The following is a 14,418-nucleotide window of genomic DNA, read 5'->3' on the forward strand; positions in this document are numbered from 1 at the left end:
TCTGTTAAACCCAATAGTGGCGGGCTGTTATCGGCATTAAAAATGCAAAAAAATATATATATATCGCTATTATTCTATTCTCAATGTTGGTTTGGGAGCTGAATTTATTCTATGCAAGCTATGATGACTTTCACCTTGATATTCTAGGGCGGATGTATACCTGACCGTTGAGCCGTCTAACAGAAAGTGCCCTTCTGATTCAAATCAGCAGGATGCCCTTCTGGATCTTTTACTTACTTCGAAGACACTACTGACTACGCTTACATGGACATCTGTAATCTAGTTATTTGCCTTAATTGACAATTATATAGTTAAGGTGTTTATGTGAAGTGCTTTCATGTAAGAGTTTCCTGTAATTTTGGGTGACTTTAACTGCAGTTCGGCAGTTTCACTTTAACACATGAACATTTTCAAAATTAAGTGAAGTTTATTTATAAACAAGTTTCGAGAGGATCACGTGCTTATGATTGTTCACAGCTGTTCTAACTTTAGCTAATGACTGATTATCCTATCAGACGATCCTTAACTCACTATAAATAACCAGACTTTTCTCATCTCAATATCTTTGTCTTGAAGAAACCCCCCACCCAACCCTACTTTCCCTCCTTTCAAACGGGCGTCAAGGTGGCCAGCGATTAGCGCTGTTGCCTCACAGCAAGAATGCCCCTGGTTTAATTCATTTCCAAAACAGACGGCATTTCTGTGCGGAGTTTGCTTGTTCTCCCAGTGGTCGCGTGGGTTTTCCCCGGGTCCTCCGGTTTCCTCCCACAGTTCAAAAACAAGCACTCTAAACAATTAATCCAAATACTTTAGCTAAACTCTGAGTACACCTTTCAGCATCCATATCTGACACTTAGCTACAACAAGCAAGAGGGGGAGTCATCGAGATCTACCTGAGCTCAAACTCCCCTCTCGCCTTGCAACGGGAGGGAGCCCAGGGCTCGAGGATCTTATAAGCTCAGGGCTCTCTCCCGGGACAGCACGCCAAACTTGCTTTATTATCAATCATCAGCTAAGTGTGAACTCTTGAACATGCAAATAAGGAGTAAAGACTGGTGAGAGTGTCATGGAATTTAATAACGCACGTCAAATGGAAAGAAAAAACTTCCGGATTTTGTGATGTGTGTGTGTTTGTTTGTGTGTGTGTGTGCGTGCGTGCGTGTATGCGTGCGCTGTTTCGAGCTTTGATTTTTTTGCTTTACCCATTTTGCTGTGTGACAGGGGATTTTGTCCCACATGAAAAACTGCTGGCTGCTTGTAACATTTGCATTCATTCATTTATCTTTCCCCCTGTATGGTTTGACTGAGCTCAGCTTGACTCCTCTCAGCTTGCTTCACTTTGGCTTGGTTTCTTTTTCACTGCAATTTAGTGGCACTTCAAAGCGCATGCCAATTAGAGATTCATTGCTATAGTTGCACCGTCTCTACTGCCATGACATCATCTGAAGACTGTCATTTCTGTGCACATCCTGACTTTTTTATTAATCCTGGAATATTGGAAAAAATCAATACCCCTAAACCTCACCATAACTGCAAGTTTTTCCAATTAGCAACTTTAACTTGTTGCTGCTGCTAAATGACAATGATATAAGTTAAATAATCTATTGCCAGCTGTTCATTGAAGGATTCAGCATTTGTTGATTAAAGATGCTTTAGTTAAAATGTCACAAATGCACATTTTTACAACGTCACTTAAACACTCAGAAAAAAGTGACAAAAGCTGTCATTGTGGTGGTACTTTTTCAAAAGATAAGCATTAGTAACTAAAGGCCAGGGCACACCAATCTGGCGGTCAGCAATTGGCCAGCATGAGCATCAGTCGAGAATTAGTTTGGGTGTGTGCAGCGCATTGTCCGTCATCTGGCTCACTTCTGCTGGAGTTTTCCCAATTCAATTGGCATCAACATTTGGTGAAAGAGACTACTCTGAACAAAAACTGCAACAAGCTAAAGCAAACAACAAGAACGAAACCAAGAAAACAATGCAAGTAAAAAGGAAACACAAATCATTTTGTCACGTCTCTTAAATATTAACAGTATGGATTATCAGACATATTTGCACAAGCAAATCCCTCTGTGGTAAATAAAAAGTCCAGGGGCCTCATGTACAAAGACTTGCGTTGAATTAATACTAAAACATTGAGTACGCAGTAAAAAATCTGATTTATGAAACACTGTGTACGCAGAATCCCACACATATTCTCTTTGTACATCCGAATTAACGTAAAATTGAGCGCAAAACCTCTCCCTGCCTCCTCCACTGTATAAATATGGTAATGACTCCACTTTGGTAAAACCAAACGAAAAAGCAATGGCAAAAGCAAGCAAGAAGGTGAATTGGAATGTGAATTGGAGGTGCTACTATCAGAGGTAGACCGGAGAAAAACGATGTTATTTGCAAGTTTGTCCTTCAGAAAATCTAGAAAATCACTGTGAAAATCCCTAAAAACGCGTTCCCTTCGGATTCGCCCATTGACAATAGCTATGTTTCCATCCACCCATATTGCATATGCACATAAAACTCTGGTTGATGGAAAGGCATGATGCGCATAAAATTTTGAAAATGCACATGTGCATAAAACTTCTTATTCGATAAGAGATGGGCATAAACTACAATGGAAACACTTTTACCGAACAAATTTCAGTATGTGCATTAAAAAAGGTCACGTGACTTTGTTATAATAGATCATGTGATGATGAAAATGTGTATGAATGGACAAACCAGCAGGCTGAGCATACTGTAAAACATCTAAAATATTGTTTTGGTAACTTTAAAACGCCTTAACCATTTCAGTATTCATGTTATTATATTATTATTTACCTCTAAAACTGTCAAGAGTGTCGGTGCTCAACGTCCCATGCTTTTAAATGGCACCATGCGTTCATTACATGTCAGCATGGACTTCAGAGGCGCAAGTCATTTATTAAATAAGTAAAAGATTCACGCAGCTTCTCCTACTGCAGCAAATTTCATTTTTACTGTTGATAATTGGCGCCAGTCAGGGCCCGTACTACCTACCAGCGATTCTTTGTCTCTGTGTCATGCATTTAAGATCCTTTAATGCTTGACAATCTATTCATTAACCATTATTTTAACTATATTAATTAAGTCTGTTCATTATGATGGACCTGAGCTGTTGGTGTTTGGACCTCGATAATCTTGTTTTCACTCACCCACTCTGAGTTTGAAGTCATTAAAGGAATGTTTATTGATGACATCAAGCTTCCCCACCAGTGCAAAAGCAAACTCTACCATGGTACCTATGTGCATGTATTGCCTGTCATGCTCCTGTAGACACAAACAGCAAGAGATAAAGTCATTTTAAAGACAAGAATTAAACAAATAAAAGTTAGATAAAATGGATGGATGGATTAAATAATTCTAATACCTGTGTATATTCAGGTCCAGGTGTGGCATTAAGCCCAGTGGCTGCCATATATGTACTTCCAATGGTCTTTATTTTCTCCACTCCGCTGAACTTTGGCTTAGAGAGCAACTGCACAGGGGTGAAATGACACAACCATTGCAAAGTTAACATCAAACAAACTATTTCTTTTCTTTTCTTCACATAAGATGAACAGAGTTTGCACACTATTACAGGTCCACAATTTACATCAATGGAGGAAAGTTCAAGAGCTACAAAAAATATCCCCCACAAAATACTTGAAGAATATGTTACCTCATCAAAGTCTGCAATGATTTCGTTGAGTAGTCTGAGGCACTCAAGACCCTCCTTGTTTACATCTGATTCGGTGTAGAACTCTTTGAAGTCCGGGATAGAAGCGAACATCACACACACCAGGTCATATGATTGGTGATACAGATCCTGTCATTCACAGAGGGAAAGAGAGCTCATTCAGAAATATCTGAAGTCTGATTTTGAAACATAAGAAAGCAAAGCATTTTTTAACAGTGTCATTTTAACAGATTTTACATCAAAGCATCAATTTAAACAGAAGAAAAAAAACTCCATTATCAAGCACTTTCAAACATCTGAATTTGGGTTGTACATCACAAGCAGGCTTTTAAATACAGAAAGTCTGTACTTATGGATGTACTTTGACATACAGTTGAAGTCAGAATTATTAGCCCCCCTGACTTATTAGCGCCCCTGTTTATTTTTTCCCCAATTTCTGTTTAATGGAGGGAAGATTGTTTCAGCAATTTATTTCTAAGCATTATAGTTTTAGAAACCTTTATTTATTTTTTTATTTCATCTTTGTCATGATGACAGTAAATAATATTTTACTTGATATTTTTCAACACACTTCTATACAGATTAAAGTGACATTTAAAGGCTTAACTAGGTTAATAAGGTGAACTAAGTAGGTTAGGGTAATTAGGCAAGTTATTGTATAACGATGGTTTGTTCTGTAGACTATCGAAAAAAATAGCTTAAAGGGGCTAATAATTTTGTCCCAAAATTGTTTTGATAAAAATTAAAAGCTGCTTTTATTCTAGCCGAAATAAAACAAATAAGACTTTCTCCAGAAGAAACAACATTATCAGCGTACTGTGAAAATTTCCTTGCTCTGTTAAACATCATTTGTGAAATATTAAAAAAAGAAAAAAATCAAAAGGGGGCTAAAAATTCTGACTTCAACTGTAAGTAGGACATAAACTTATGCACCTAAATTTGTTTTACAACTTTTGAAATGCAGAATCTCACAATTTTAAACATGTTATAAATGTAGCATTCATACAAATTTCAGTAGAGCCCTACATCTTAGGTTGCTCTTTTTCTACCCTTTTTTTTTTTTTTACCTCATTTTTCCAGTTTCTGGCCAGGAAGTGCTCGGCTACATGCGCTGGTAGAACATTCTCCAGCAGAACCCGATTGAGATTTTCCATGGTCTCTATCTCCTCACATTCCTTCTTGAACTTGTTCTTCCACAGGAAGTCCAACCTACAGTAATATTCATTCTGTTACAAGAGGACACAAAGGTCAAGATACTGGAGGACACAATGCTATTTCAATCAGAACAAATCAAGATAATTAAGAAAGATACCTGCTGTCAACATATACTGTACATACATGTACATACACTATCTGACCAAAGTCTTGTCGCCTATTCAAGTTTTTCGGATTAACAAATAATAACTTGACTTCTAGTTGATCATTTTGTATCAGAAGTGTCTTATATAAAATGCAAAGACCTCTAGAATACACTTATTTTACCAAAATAAAATATGATCACGCCTTAATTTTAATGATTAAATTAGGACAGTAAGGTCTGACTTTGCTTAAACCAAAGTCTTGTCATACATAATTTACAGTATAGAATATAAAGACATGGTGCAGTGGTAAATAAATTATTAACAGTGTGTATGACTCCCGAGAACTTGGACAATTGCATCCATACATCTCTGCAATGACTCAAATAATCATCTGGAATGGCAAAGAAAGTGTTCTTGTGGGACTCCCAGAGTCCATCAAGATGGTTTGGGTTCATCTTCAATGCCTCCTCCTTCATCTTACCCCAAACATGCTCAATAATGTTCATGTCTTGTGACTGAGCTGGCCAGTCCTGGAGCACCTTGACCTGCTTTGCTCTCAGGAACTTTGATGTAGAGGCTGAAGCATGAGAAGGAGCGCTATTCTGCTAAGGAATTTGTCCTCTCCTGTAGTTTGTAATGTGTTGGGCAGCACAAATGTCTTGATACCTCAGGCTGTTGATGTTGCCATCCACTCTGCAGGTCTCTCGCACGCCCCCATACTGAATGTAACCCCAAATCATGATTTTTCTTTCTCCAAACTTGACTTATTTCTGTGAGAATCTTGGGTCCATATGGGTTCCAACAGGTCTTCTACAGTATTTGTGATGATCGGGGAGCAGTTTAACAGACGATTCATTGGAAAAATCTGCCACTTTTCTAAATGATCTTACAGAAATCAAGTTATTATTTGCTGCTCTTACAACTGGGATCAACGATAAGACTTATGTCAGGTAGTGTACTCATACAAAATGTTTTTGCAGCCTGATAAAAATATGTCCCTTTCTGGATCTTATCTGTACTAATACTTCATGGTTTTAAGTGGTTGAATATTTTGTTATACAACACATGTCAAGATTTTGTAAACTGTTGGAAGGCAAGTAATTGGTCAGAAGTGCCATGCGTTCTTTTGTTTTGAAAGTAGGAAGGTGGTTTCTGATTTTAATTACTCAGGTATACCTTTTGGATCAGTAATGATATTATTGTAAAGCTGTTTGGTCCTGGAGATTTTCAGATGACTTTCCTGTCAACAGTAACATTTGTGGAAATATAAATTTCTAACATCTAATTCCAAATGAACAATAATCTACATATAACTGGAAAGTTATATTCTTTGGGTTTTAATTATATGATTTCATTGACATGCCAGCTAGGAGGGACATTTAACCTTTGCCTTGCTGACTACAGGCTAAGCCAAAGTGATGCAATTAATGGTTTCACAGCATGGCTGTATCTATTGTCTCCAGAACATCATTTGCAACCATGTCTCCAGAACATCATTTGCACATTGTTGTAATGATGTACTTATATATTGATGAGATCAGACCTGGAGAAGGCATGGCACCCAGACTTCATTTGCGTGCTTTGTTTGACTGTCCCCACCATGACTGACCCCACCTACATGCTGTAACATGTATAAAATGTATTATGTTTGCTGTGGAGTTGAGAGTTTGCTATCGATGATGCCACAGCCACGCTGAGTTCTTCTTATTAAAAAGAATTCTGCTTTGAAGACAACCGAAAGATTCTCCCTGGTTTTTGTGGGCTCTTAGAAGTTTACAACACATTCTTCCATTCGTCTTCTTTTATTATTATTCATTTATTTCCCACTTCGAAGGATTTTGTCTCTAACATTCATTCATTCATTTTCCTTCAGCTTAGTCTCTACTTCAGAGGTCGCCACAGCGGAATGAACCGCCAACTAATTCAGCATATGTTTTACGATCCGGATGGCCTTCTTATTGGGAAACACCCATACACACACACTCATACACTACGGACAAATTGGTTTGTTCAGTTCGCCTATAGCGCATGTCTTTGGACTGTAGAGGAAACCGGAGCACCCAGAGGAAACCCCACACAGAATGCCAACTGGTCCAGCCAGAACACGAACTAGCAACCTTCTTGCTGTGAGTCAACAGTGCTAACCACTGTGCCACCGTGCTGCCCTGGCTCTGACATAATTTATCAAATCTGACTGTATTATTTTCTAATGTTGGTCATTGTTCCTCATCTGTTGCAACCCATGCAGACTATATTTCTTTTTCAGAACTTTTTTACGCATGTCAATAAACTGCTTTCCCCTTATTAATGCATGACAAGAGATGGGTTAAATCAGCATGCCTGTCTAAAATTTCATGAATTCGACTGACACCCTAAGAAGAGGGACTCTATACAACCACAATACTAAAGTACCCTAAGAAAAATCTAATTGGTCAAGAACCTGCTAATGTTCGGATATAGTGAATGTCAGTGTGTTCATTTTACATTACATCTCACATTATTAAGCACAAACAATCTATTAATGCATGTGCTGAAATAACCAGGCTGTAAAACTTCAGGAGTTATAGTTTTTTTCTGTATTTAAAACCTGTATTCTTATTATTTTGTGTAGCAAATGAGACTTAAAAAAATAACAATAAAATCAATAATAAGGATATTTAGGACATGCTCTTTATGCATAGAGTGTCTTTAAATATTGTCCTTTAAACTAAATATTCTTAAAAACAACAACACTTACCTGTCTGGCTAGAACAAGCAGGGTGATGAAAAATATAAAGAGAGAAACGGAGCCCATTGTTTTCAAGTCTTTCAGAACTCCTGGCCTTGTTTTGATGAGAGAAAGAAAGACAGAAAGATATAAGACTTGTCAGGATCAAGGTTTTTTTGTAACCAATCAACTCATCTCTGGCTCGGGATGGCAAGCAGACCATGTCCTCCCTGACTGTCAATTATCAAGAAAGGTCTGTGCTGGTTCACTGTGATTTTTTTTCTTCTTCGTCTTCTTTCTAGAACACATGTGTAAATCTCAAGAAAATGTTGTGCAAGAAGAATTCAATTTGTCTCTTTTTTAAACTAGGTTTGAGAAAAAATATAAAAGAATTAACAATTTTATAGACCATTTTAGGGTTTCTTATTTTAATCGCTTAAAACAAAGATAATGTCAGTTATCTCCTCATATTTAGCTTGAATTTTATCTTACTTGCACAACAAGTTATCAAATTTAAAATGTGTTCCATAAAACAATGAATGTTAGTCAATGGTTTTCAAACTCAGTTGCTTTTTTACCCTTGATTAACTAAAACTAAACTTGTAGTAACAATTAGGCTGTGTACTGTTTTAAATTTAGACGTAAAACCAAAATACTATAGCTTAGGTTTCAGCAAATGTCATTTCATATGAGATAAGTTGAGAAGAGTTAAATCAGCAATTAATGAAATTCAGCAATGGGGTTACATCTAGCTACTGATACTTTGGAGATCGTCCATGAATCAGGAAAAATTATAATATCATTATTAATGCTATTATTATTAGTAGTAGTAGTAGTAGTATTAGTACAACTTAAAACTTATGTACCTCCCCCAAACATTCTTTTATTTTAAAGACATATATAGGTTCTCACCTTTCAATGACTTCTGTTTTGTAGAGGAATTTACTGTACTCGTCCAGTAGTGATGCGTGTGTTTGAAGTATGATGACACTGTAGAGCACCACAGCTGTTAGCATGATGAGCATCTTCAGCTCATAGTTGATCCTCAGAAACACAGAGCAGGAGATCAAGCCCAGAATGCAACTGTAGATAAAATACTAACAGTAGAGAAACACAGAAGCCATAAACATTGTTTAAATAAATACATGACACATTTATTAAACGGATAGGTGACCCAAAAACAAATATTATGTGAGCATTTACTCATCCCTGACTTGTTCCAAAGCTGTTTGACAGTCTTTCGTCTGTCTCATACCATTGACTTCTATAGAAGGAAAAATAAAATCTATGGAAGTCAATGTAAGAAGTTTCCAGTTTCTTTAAAATATCTTCTCTTGTGTTCAACAAAAGAAAGAAATTCATATTTTTTAAATGAGTAAAGAGCAAAGGATGGGATTTTTTCTTTTTTTTTTGGGGTGAACTATCCCTTTAACCAGTTGCAGCATTGAGTTTACTATGAAAGTCAATAGGCTCTATTTTGACAATCTAGGCGCAAAGTCCAAAGCGCAGGCGCAAAAGCCTAAGGGCGTGTCAGAATGAAATTTTGCTATTATAATAACGGAAAAATCCGCTTTGCGCATGGTCTAACAGGGTTGAGCTTATTCATTTAATGAGTTATAGGTGTGTTTTGAGAAAAAACCAATCAGAGTCTCATCTTCCATTCCCTTAAGAGTCAGTTGTCACATTTGCTATTTACATGGCGGACTTTGTAAGTGGAAAAACTGAGTGCTTCACTAGCGAGAAAACAGTTAAACAGAGCATCTACAGTGCGAGAATGAGAGAATGAGCCTCCTCATTTTTTACTTCCACTTTCACTCTCTTCCATGAATACATAATTAATTTTGTTTGTTAGGCGCAAAGATTTGTTTCAGAACTATTTCTGAATTAAGTTCTAACTTCCAGCAAACGAATCAATGAACAATAATAATGAAGTGTAAAAAAAAAAAAAACTAAGTTATTTTCAAATACACATGCTGTGTCTCATATGGTCTGAAACCTGACAGGTGGACAAATCTATGCTTGTTTTTAATAAAACAAATTTAAATATGCATATAATAAATACTACAACTACTACTACTAAGACTAATAATAACAATAACATAATACAAAAGCAAATGGTCATGAATAAACTGAAAAAGTCCACCAATATTTTCAAATCATAGCATGTTATAGTGACCTCAAAATCACCCAAAACAAATAAGTGTAATTTATTTTATATTTCCTATGTTTATTACAGCTAAAAGACCAAAAGAACACTGATGTAACAAAATGTGCACGACATAGAAAAAATTTTATTATGTTAATTTTATGTTTACCAATTTTTCCCCATTAAATTAGGAAAAGTCATTCAATCTGAAATAATATCAATTATATATGCACATACATTTAACATTGAATGGGGTCAAATTGGACCCAAGGATAATAGGAGTGTTAAAATGCTTCAATTGGGTTGGGAATGGAAAGTTATGCAATTGATTTAATGATTACAAAACTTGTGAAGGTAAACAAACACACAGCACCTAATTTCTACAGTACAAAGACCAATGTAATCTACTAATAAATGTGTAAAAACAGTCTCCTGCCATTCTATCTAGAGAATTAAATTACTGCACAAATACCAGTACACGGACTCCCACAACACTTTATAAATAATTCATAATAAATAATTTATTAATTTTGCATCTGAGAGAGAAACTTCTAAAATGCTGGTGCAGCAAGTTCAACCATAAAAATAACTCTGTCCATGCCTTTTAATTACTGTGTCTTTAAATCACTGATATTCTGTCTAAAAGTACTGTCAAAATAGGCTGTGCATTAGTGGAAAATGTTAGTGAATTAGTGGAAATCTGGCCCATGATGTGCAATGTCAAGAATTATATTGTAATATGGCAAAAAAGACAGACAGCAATACAGCTAACTCACAGGAAGGTAGAATGTGTTCTTGTCCAGGTAAGGTATGGGCTGTCCGTCAGGCTGAAGAAGTGTCTCATTTGATGTATTGTAAACAGTCTCCATCAATGTTAGGTTGTCTTCTATGAAGAACTGCAAGAAGTGATTAAAATATCATTTGTAATTTAAGGTTTTTGGCAACAAAACAATTTTTGTGGTGGTACTGACTTTGAATTTGAGCAGCATAATTCTCAATTTTTCTCTTAGGCTGTATCTATATTGTAGATTGCTGATTTTGTCCTTTTTTTTTCTTTTTTTTTTGATGACCTGCTTAAATCTTCTTTTAAAGTAACTGGTATCTGATTGTCTGCATTTACATGGCACACGACAAAGGCATAATGACCATGAAAAAAGAGCGGGTGCTGACTGACAGCTGATAATAAAAGAGCGCTCTTTTCAAACTGTTTCACAGGCTTTTTAATTTTTTGACAAGTTGTTTTACTATAGTTTATATCTATTCTTTTAATCTAGGCCTTTTTAAACCAGTAGCAATCTTAATGTGATGTCCATGTCGTGATTTATAGCATGCTAGTGATGTATGCACCAGTTTTATATTAGTTAATAGTGGTTACATAGCGGATGTTGCGCCCTCTCTCTCTCCTTAACATGCTTAAATACTTGTGCTACGTGACAATATAAAGGCTTTTTTAGACCTCGTGTATGAGATTTAAGGTTTGGGACTGTGCTGAAGTCTGTCCTGAAATGAAAACATCAGAGTTGTCATTATTTGCTATGTTTTTTAATGATGCACGACCCACATTTACAGGTGAAAATCCAATCTAACCGTACGTTCACACCGAAAGCGGCGAGAGCGTCCAAGGTCGCTCTGGCCGCCCTGGCGACAACGCTGTCTGCCTTCAGCTCCTGCGGCGAGAGCGTCAAAACTCGCTACATTGATCTCGTACTTAAAGGAGCCGTTGCAGCATATCAGTTACATTCCTGCATAAGACATGTTTTTAGCGTGAAAATGTTGCGCACTTCTTATCAAATTCATACAACAATGGAAGATCAAGTTGCATGTGGTGTGGCTTTGCTCTATTTATCCAATATGTGTCCATATGTCTGAAATATCCTGAAGCAGCAGTACTGTTTTGTACTGTCACATCGCGTGAGATTCCCGCTTTTTAAAGATAAATTTATATAACATTAATGGACATCAGTAACTCGCCAGTAACTTATTTAAAGCATGTTCCTGTAAGAAAACATTGTAAATAATTGGAAATCCGGCGACCGCAATAATCAAACCCTTGGGAACAACTGTGGTCGGAACCAAAGTTCACAGGTCTGTGTTCTCTGAACTGCTATCAAGCGGTGGACGTCTTCATTCTGATTGCTTGCCGCCGAACCGCGTCATAGCTCATTACCATAAAGTTGACTTCATTTCAACTCTCCTCGACGCTCACGCCGGCGAAGACGCGCCGCGCTGCTCCTCGCCGCTTATCGACGCCTATCGCCGCCGGCTCTCATTGAAAATGAATGACTTCCGGCTACTTTGACGCTCTCGCCGCTTTCGGTGTGAACGTACGGTAATGGGTTACACTGCAGACATGAGGGCACAGATCCAAGTCGTATCGGATAAATGTCCACATACAGTATGAACAAGGCCTAAATCTGATTTGAGTAAATCGGAATCCATGTGATTTTTTCCTCCTTACATGTACATGAGCCATATCCCACCTGTGCCACATGGGAGAAAAAAATCAGAATTGAGTTACTTGAACTATACAGTGTAAATGCAGTCTTATTTTCACTGTAAACTGGAACCAGTAAAAAGTTTAGTGTAATACAATGATATTGGTTCATTTAAATTTGAATGTACATTTATCAAAGTACAGACTTCTAAAAATTAACATGTTCAACAATTAAATAATTTCAAGAGGGAAAAATACCAACAGTTCTGACACCCAGATTGCATAATGTCAGTTAATCTTGTTCTGGTATTATGTATATGTTAGATTCTTGGTCTGTCGTTATTAATACAACAAGACAAAAATAAAATTGTCTGTGTCTTTGTAAGGCAAACTTGACAATTCCAAGACAATGTGTTAATTTGTCATAAATCTTTCATAAACATGATATAGCAGACTCATTAACAAACATAACAACATACAGAGTACTTTTTATTAAAAAAAGAAATAAATGACAAGTTCACTGAAAAAACGAGTCCAAACGTGAAATCCAACCACATGACAGTTTAATATAATGCTAATAATAAAACTAAGTAGTTTCTTGAGGTTGGTATTTTGCTAAATAACTAGTAAAATATTTACTGTCATCATAGCAAAGACAAAATAAATTAGCTACTAGAAATTACTTAGTGAAACTACTGTTTAAAAATGCGTTGAAAAGAATCTTCATTAAACAGCGCATCACAAGATGGCCAATAATTTTGTTTTAACCTTAGATGACAAAATATGAATTGGAATTTGTATCAATTTGTATCATGTTTGTTTACAGCAGTGACATATGCCACAAAGTGCAATGGCCAAATCTGGAAGCCAAACTGGTATCTGCAGCCAGGCCACAGATGGACACAAGTCTCTGCCAAGAAATTCTGCAATAACACATGTCAGACTACTTTGGTCAAGACCCCTTGTGTAATGTGTGTAATCCAGTAAAGAAGCATCACGCTACCTTTATTTGTATGACCACAAATCTAAAAAGTATTGATCTGAAATTTTCTGGATTATTGTGGTTGACATACCATATTGAAGACAGCCATGATCAGAATGAGGGCTGTGGTTGCCATGGTGAGGGTGATGCGTGGCCAGGGCTTGCTGGCAATGATTCCCGAGGATCTAAGGATCCAAACCCAAGATGCAGAGGCCGTCTTTTTGCATTGCTGGTATTGGTCAAAAAACACAGGAAAGAAAATTTAAAGAGTAAGCAGTCAATTTTTGTTCATAGATTTCAAATAATGATCATTTGACAATAATTTATTGTTATAAAAGTGATTTAATTATATTTATAAAGATGAAGGGAGTCAGGTGGACAATTATTTGTTATATTTAATACATGATCCATAGCAAACAAGGAAAGTAGGTGTCAGGTCTACCCACAAACTTCATGTTGTTCACAACAAAAGTTACATACAAAATCAATGCAAACACGTGAAGGGAAGCTCATTTATACTGGATGGTGAAAATTACGCAGAATCTGCAATGCATTAGCAGCAAATGCATGGAATTAAAAAAAAAATACTTGAGAGGAACATTTGTTCATTCAACATCCTGTTAAATCAAAATAGCCCCTCGCATCATTGTTGCTGTATGTGGCTCTTTCGTTCCCACTTAGATATGCTTGGCATTTATAGCAGGTTAGGCATGCTGTCCCGGGAGAGAACCCTGAGCTCGTAGATATTTGAGCCCAGGGCTCCCCCCTGGTCTAGAAGCATATCAGGAGAACCGAGATCAGGTAGGTCTCGATCGCTCCCTTTTTAAAAGGGGAGAAAAAGGAGGAGATGGGGTGGAAGGGGGGGGGGGTTCTTCCAAAAAGAAGAGCAATAAGCAGAAAGTAATCGATTTATATTAAGCTAGGATCATTCTAATTGGATTATTACTGATTACGGATGAGTGGCCAGCGGTGCACAATCATATCACATGCTCCTCTCGAAATTAGTTTATAAAACTTTACTTATGTTGATATGAAAGTGCTCCTCAATTAATGGAGATAGTCAGGCACTTGGATTGTATCTAGTTGGTTTCCATACAAGAAACCCTGTCGGCAACCCTAGCTAGCAGGACATCTGTGACCCTCAAGTATTA

At 36.8% G+C, this 14,418-nt stretch overlaps 1 protein-coding gene across 8 annotated transcripts in view; it reads right to left on the bottom strand.

Annotated features, from left to right (window-relative positions):
* adcy2a (adenylate cyclase 2a) overlaps positions 1–14,418 on the bottom strand; it is a 217,072-nt gene that overhangs the window by 107,890 nt on the left and 94,764 nt on the right. For 4 of the 8 annotated variants that reach the window (XM_021466852.3, XM_687081.11, XM_073925807.1 and 1 more), the window contains 8 exons: positions 13,359–13,496; positions 10,628–10,747; positions 8,618–8,802; positions 7,736–7,820; positions 4,765–4,923; positions 3,680–3,826; positions 3,389–3,496; positions 3,174–3,288 (listed from right to left, as the gene is read on the bottom strand). In XM_021466852.3, the coding sequence (XP_021322527.1) occupies positions 3,174–3,288; positions 3,389–3,496; positions 3,680–3,826; positions 4,765–4,923; positions 7,736–7,820; positions 8,618–8,802; positions 10,628–10,747; positions 13,359–13,496 (1,057 nt within the window). Of the gene's footprint in view, positions 1–3,173; positions 3,289–3,388; positions 3,497–3,679; positions 3,827–4,645; positions 4,924–7,735; positions 7,821–8,617; positions 8,803–10,627; positions 10,748–13,358; positions 13,497–14,418 lie in introns of all 8 variants that reach the window. The other 4 variants (XR_012391975.1, XR_012391973.1, XR_012391974.1 and 1 more) reach the window with 3 other exon arrangements.

The sequence above is a fragment of the Danio rerio genome, chromosome 16, assembly GCF_049306965.1.
Source record: "Danio rerio strain Tuebingen ecotype United States chromosome 16, GRCz12tu, whole genome shotgun sequence".
Classification (NCBI taxonomy): Eukaryota; Metazoa; Chordata; class Actinopteri; order Cypriniformes; family Danionidae; genus Danio; species Danio rerio.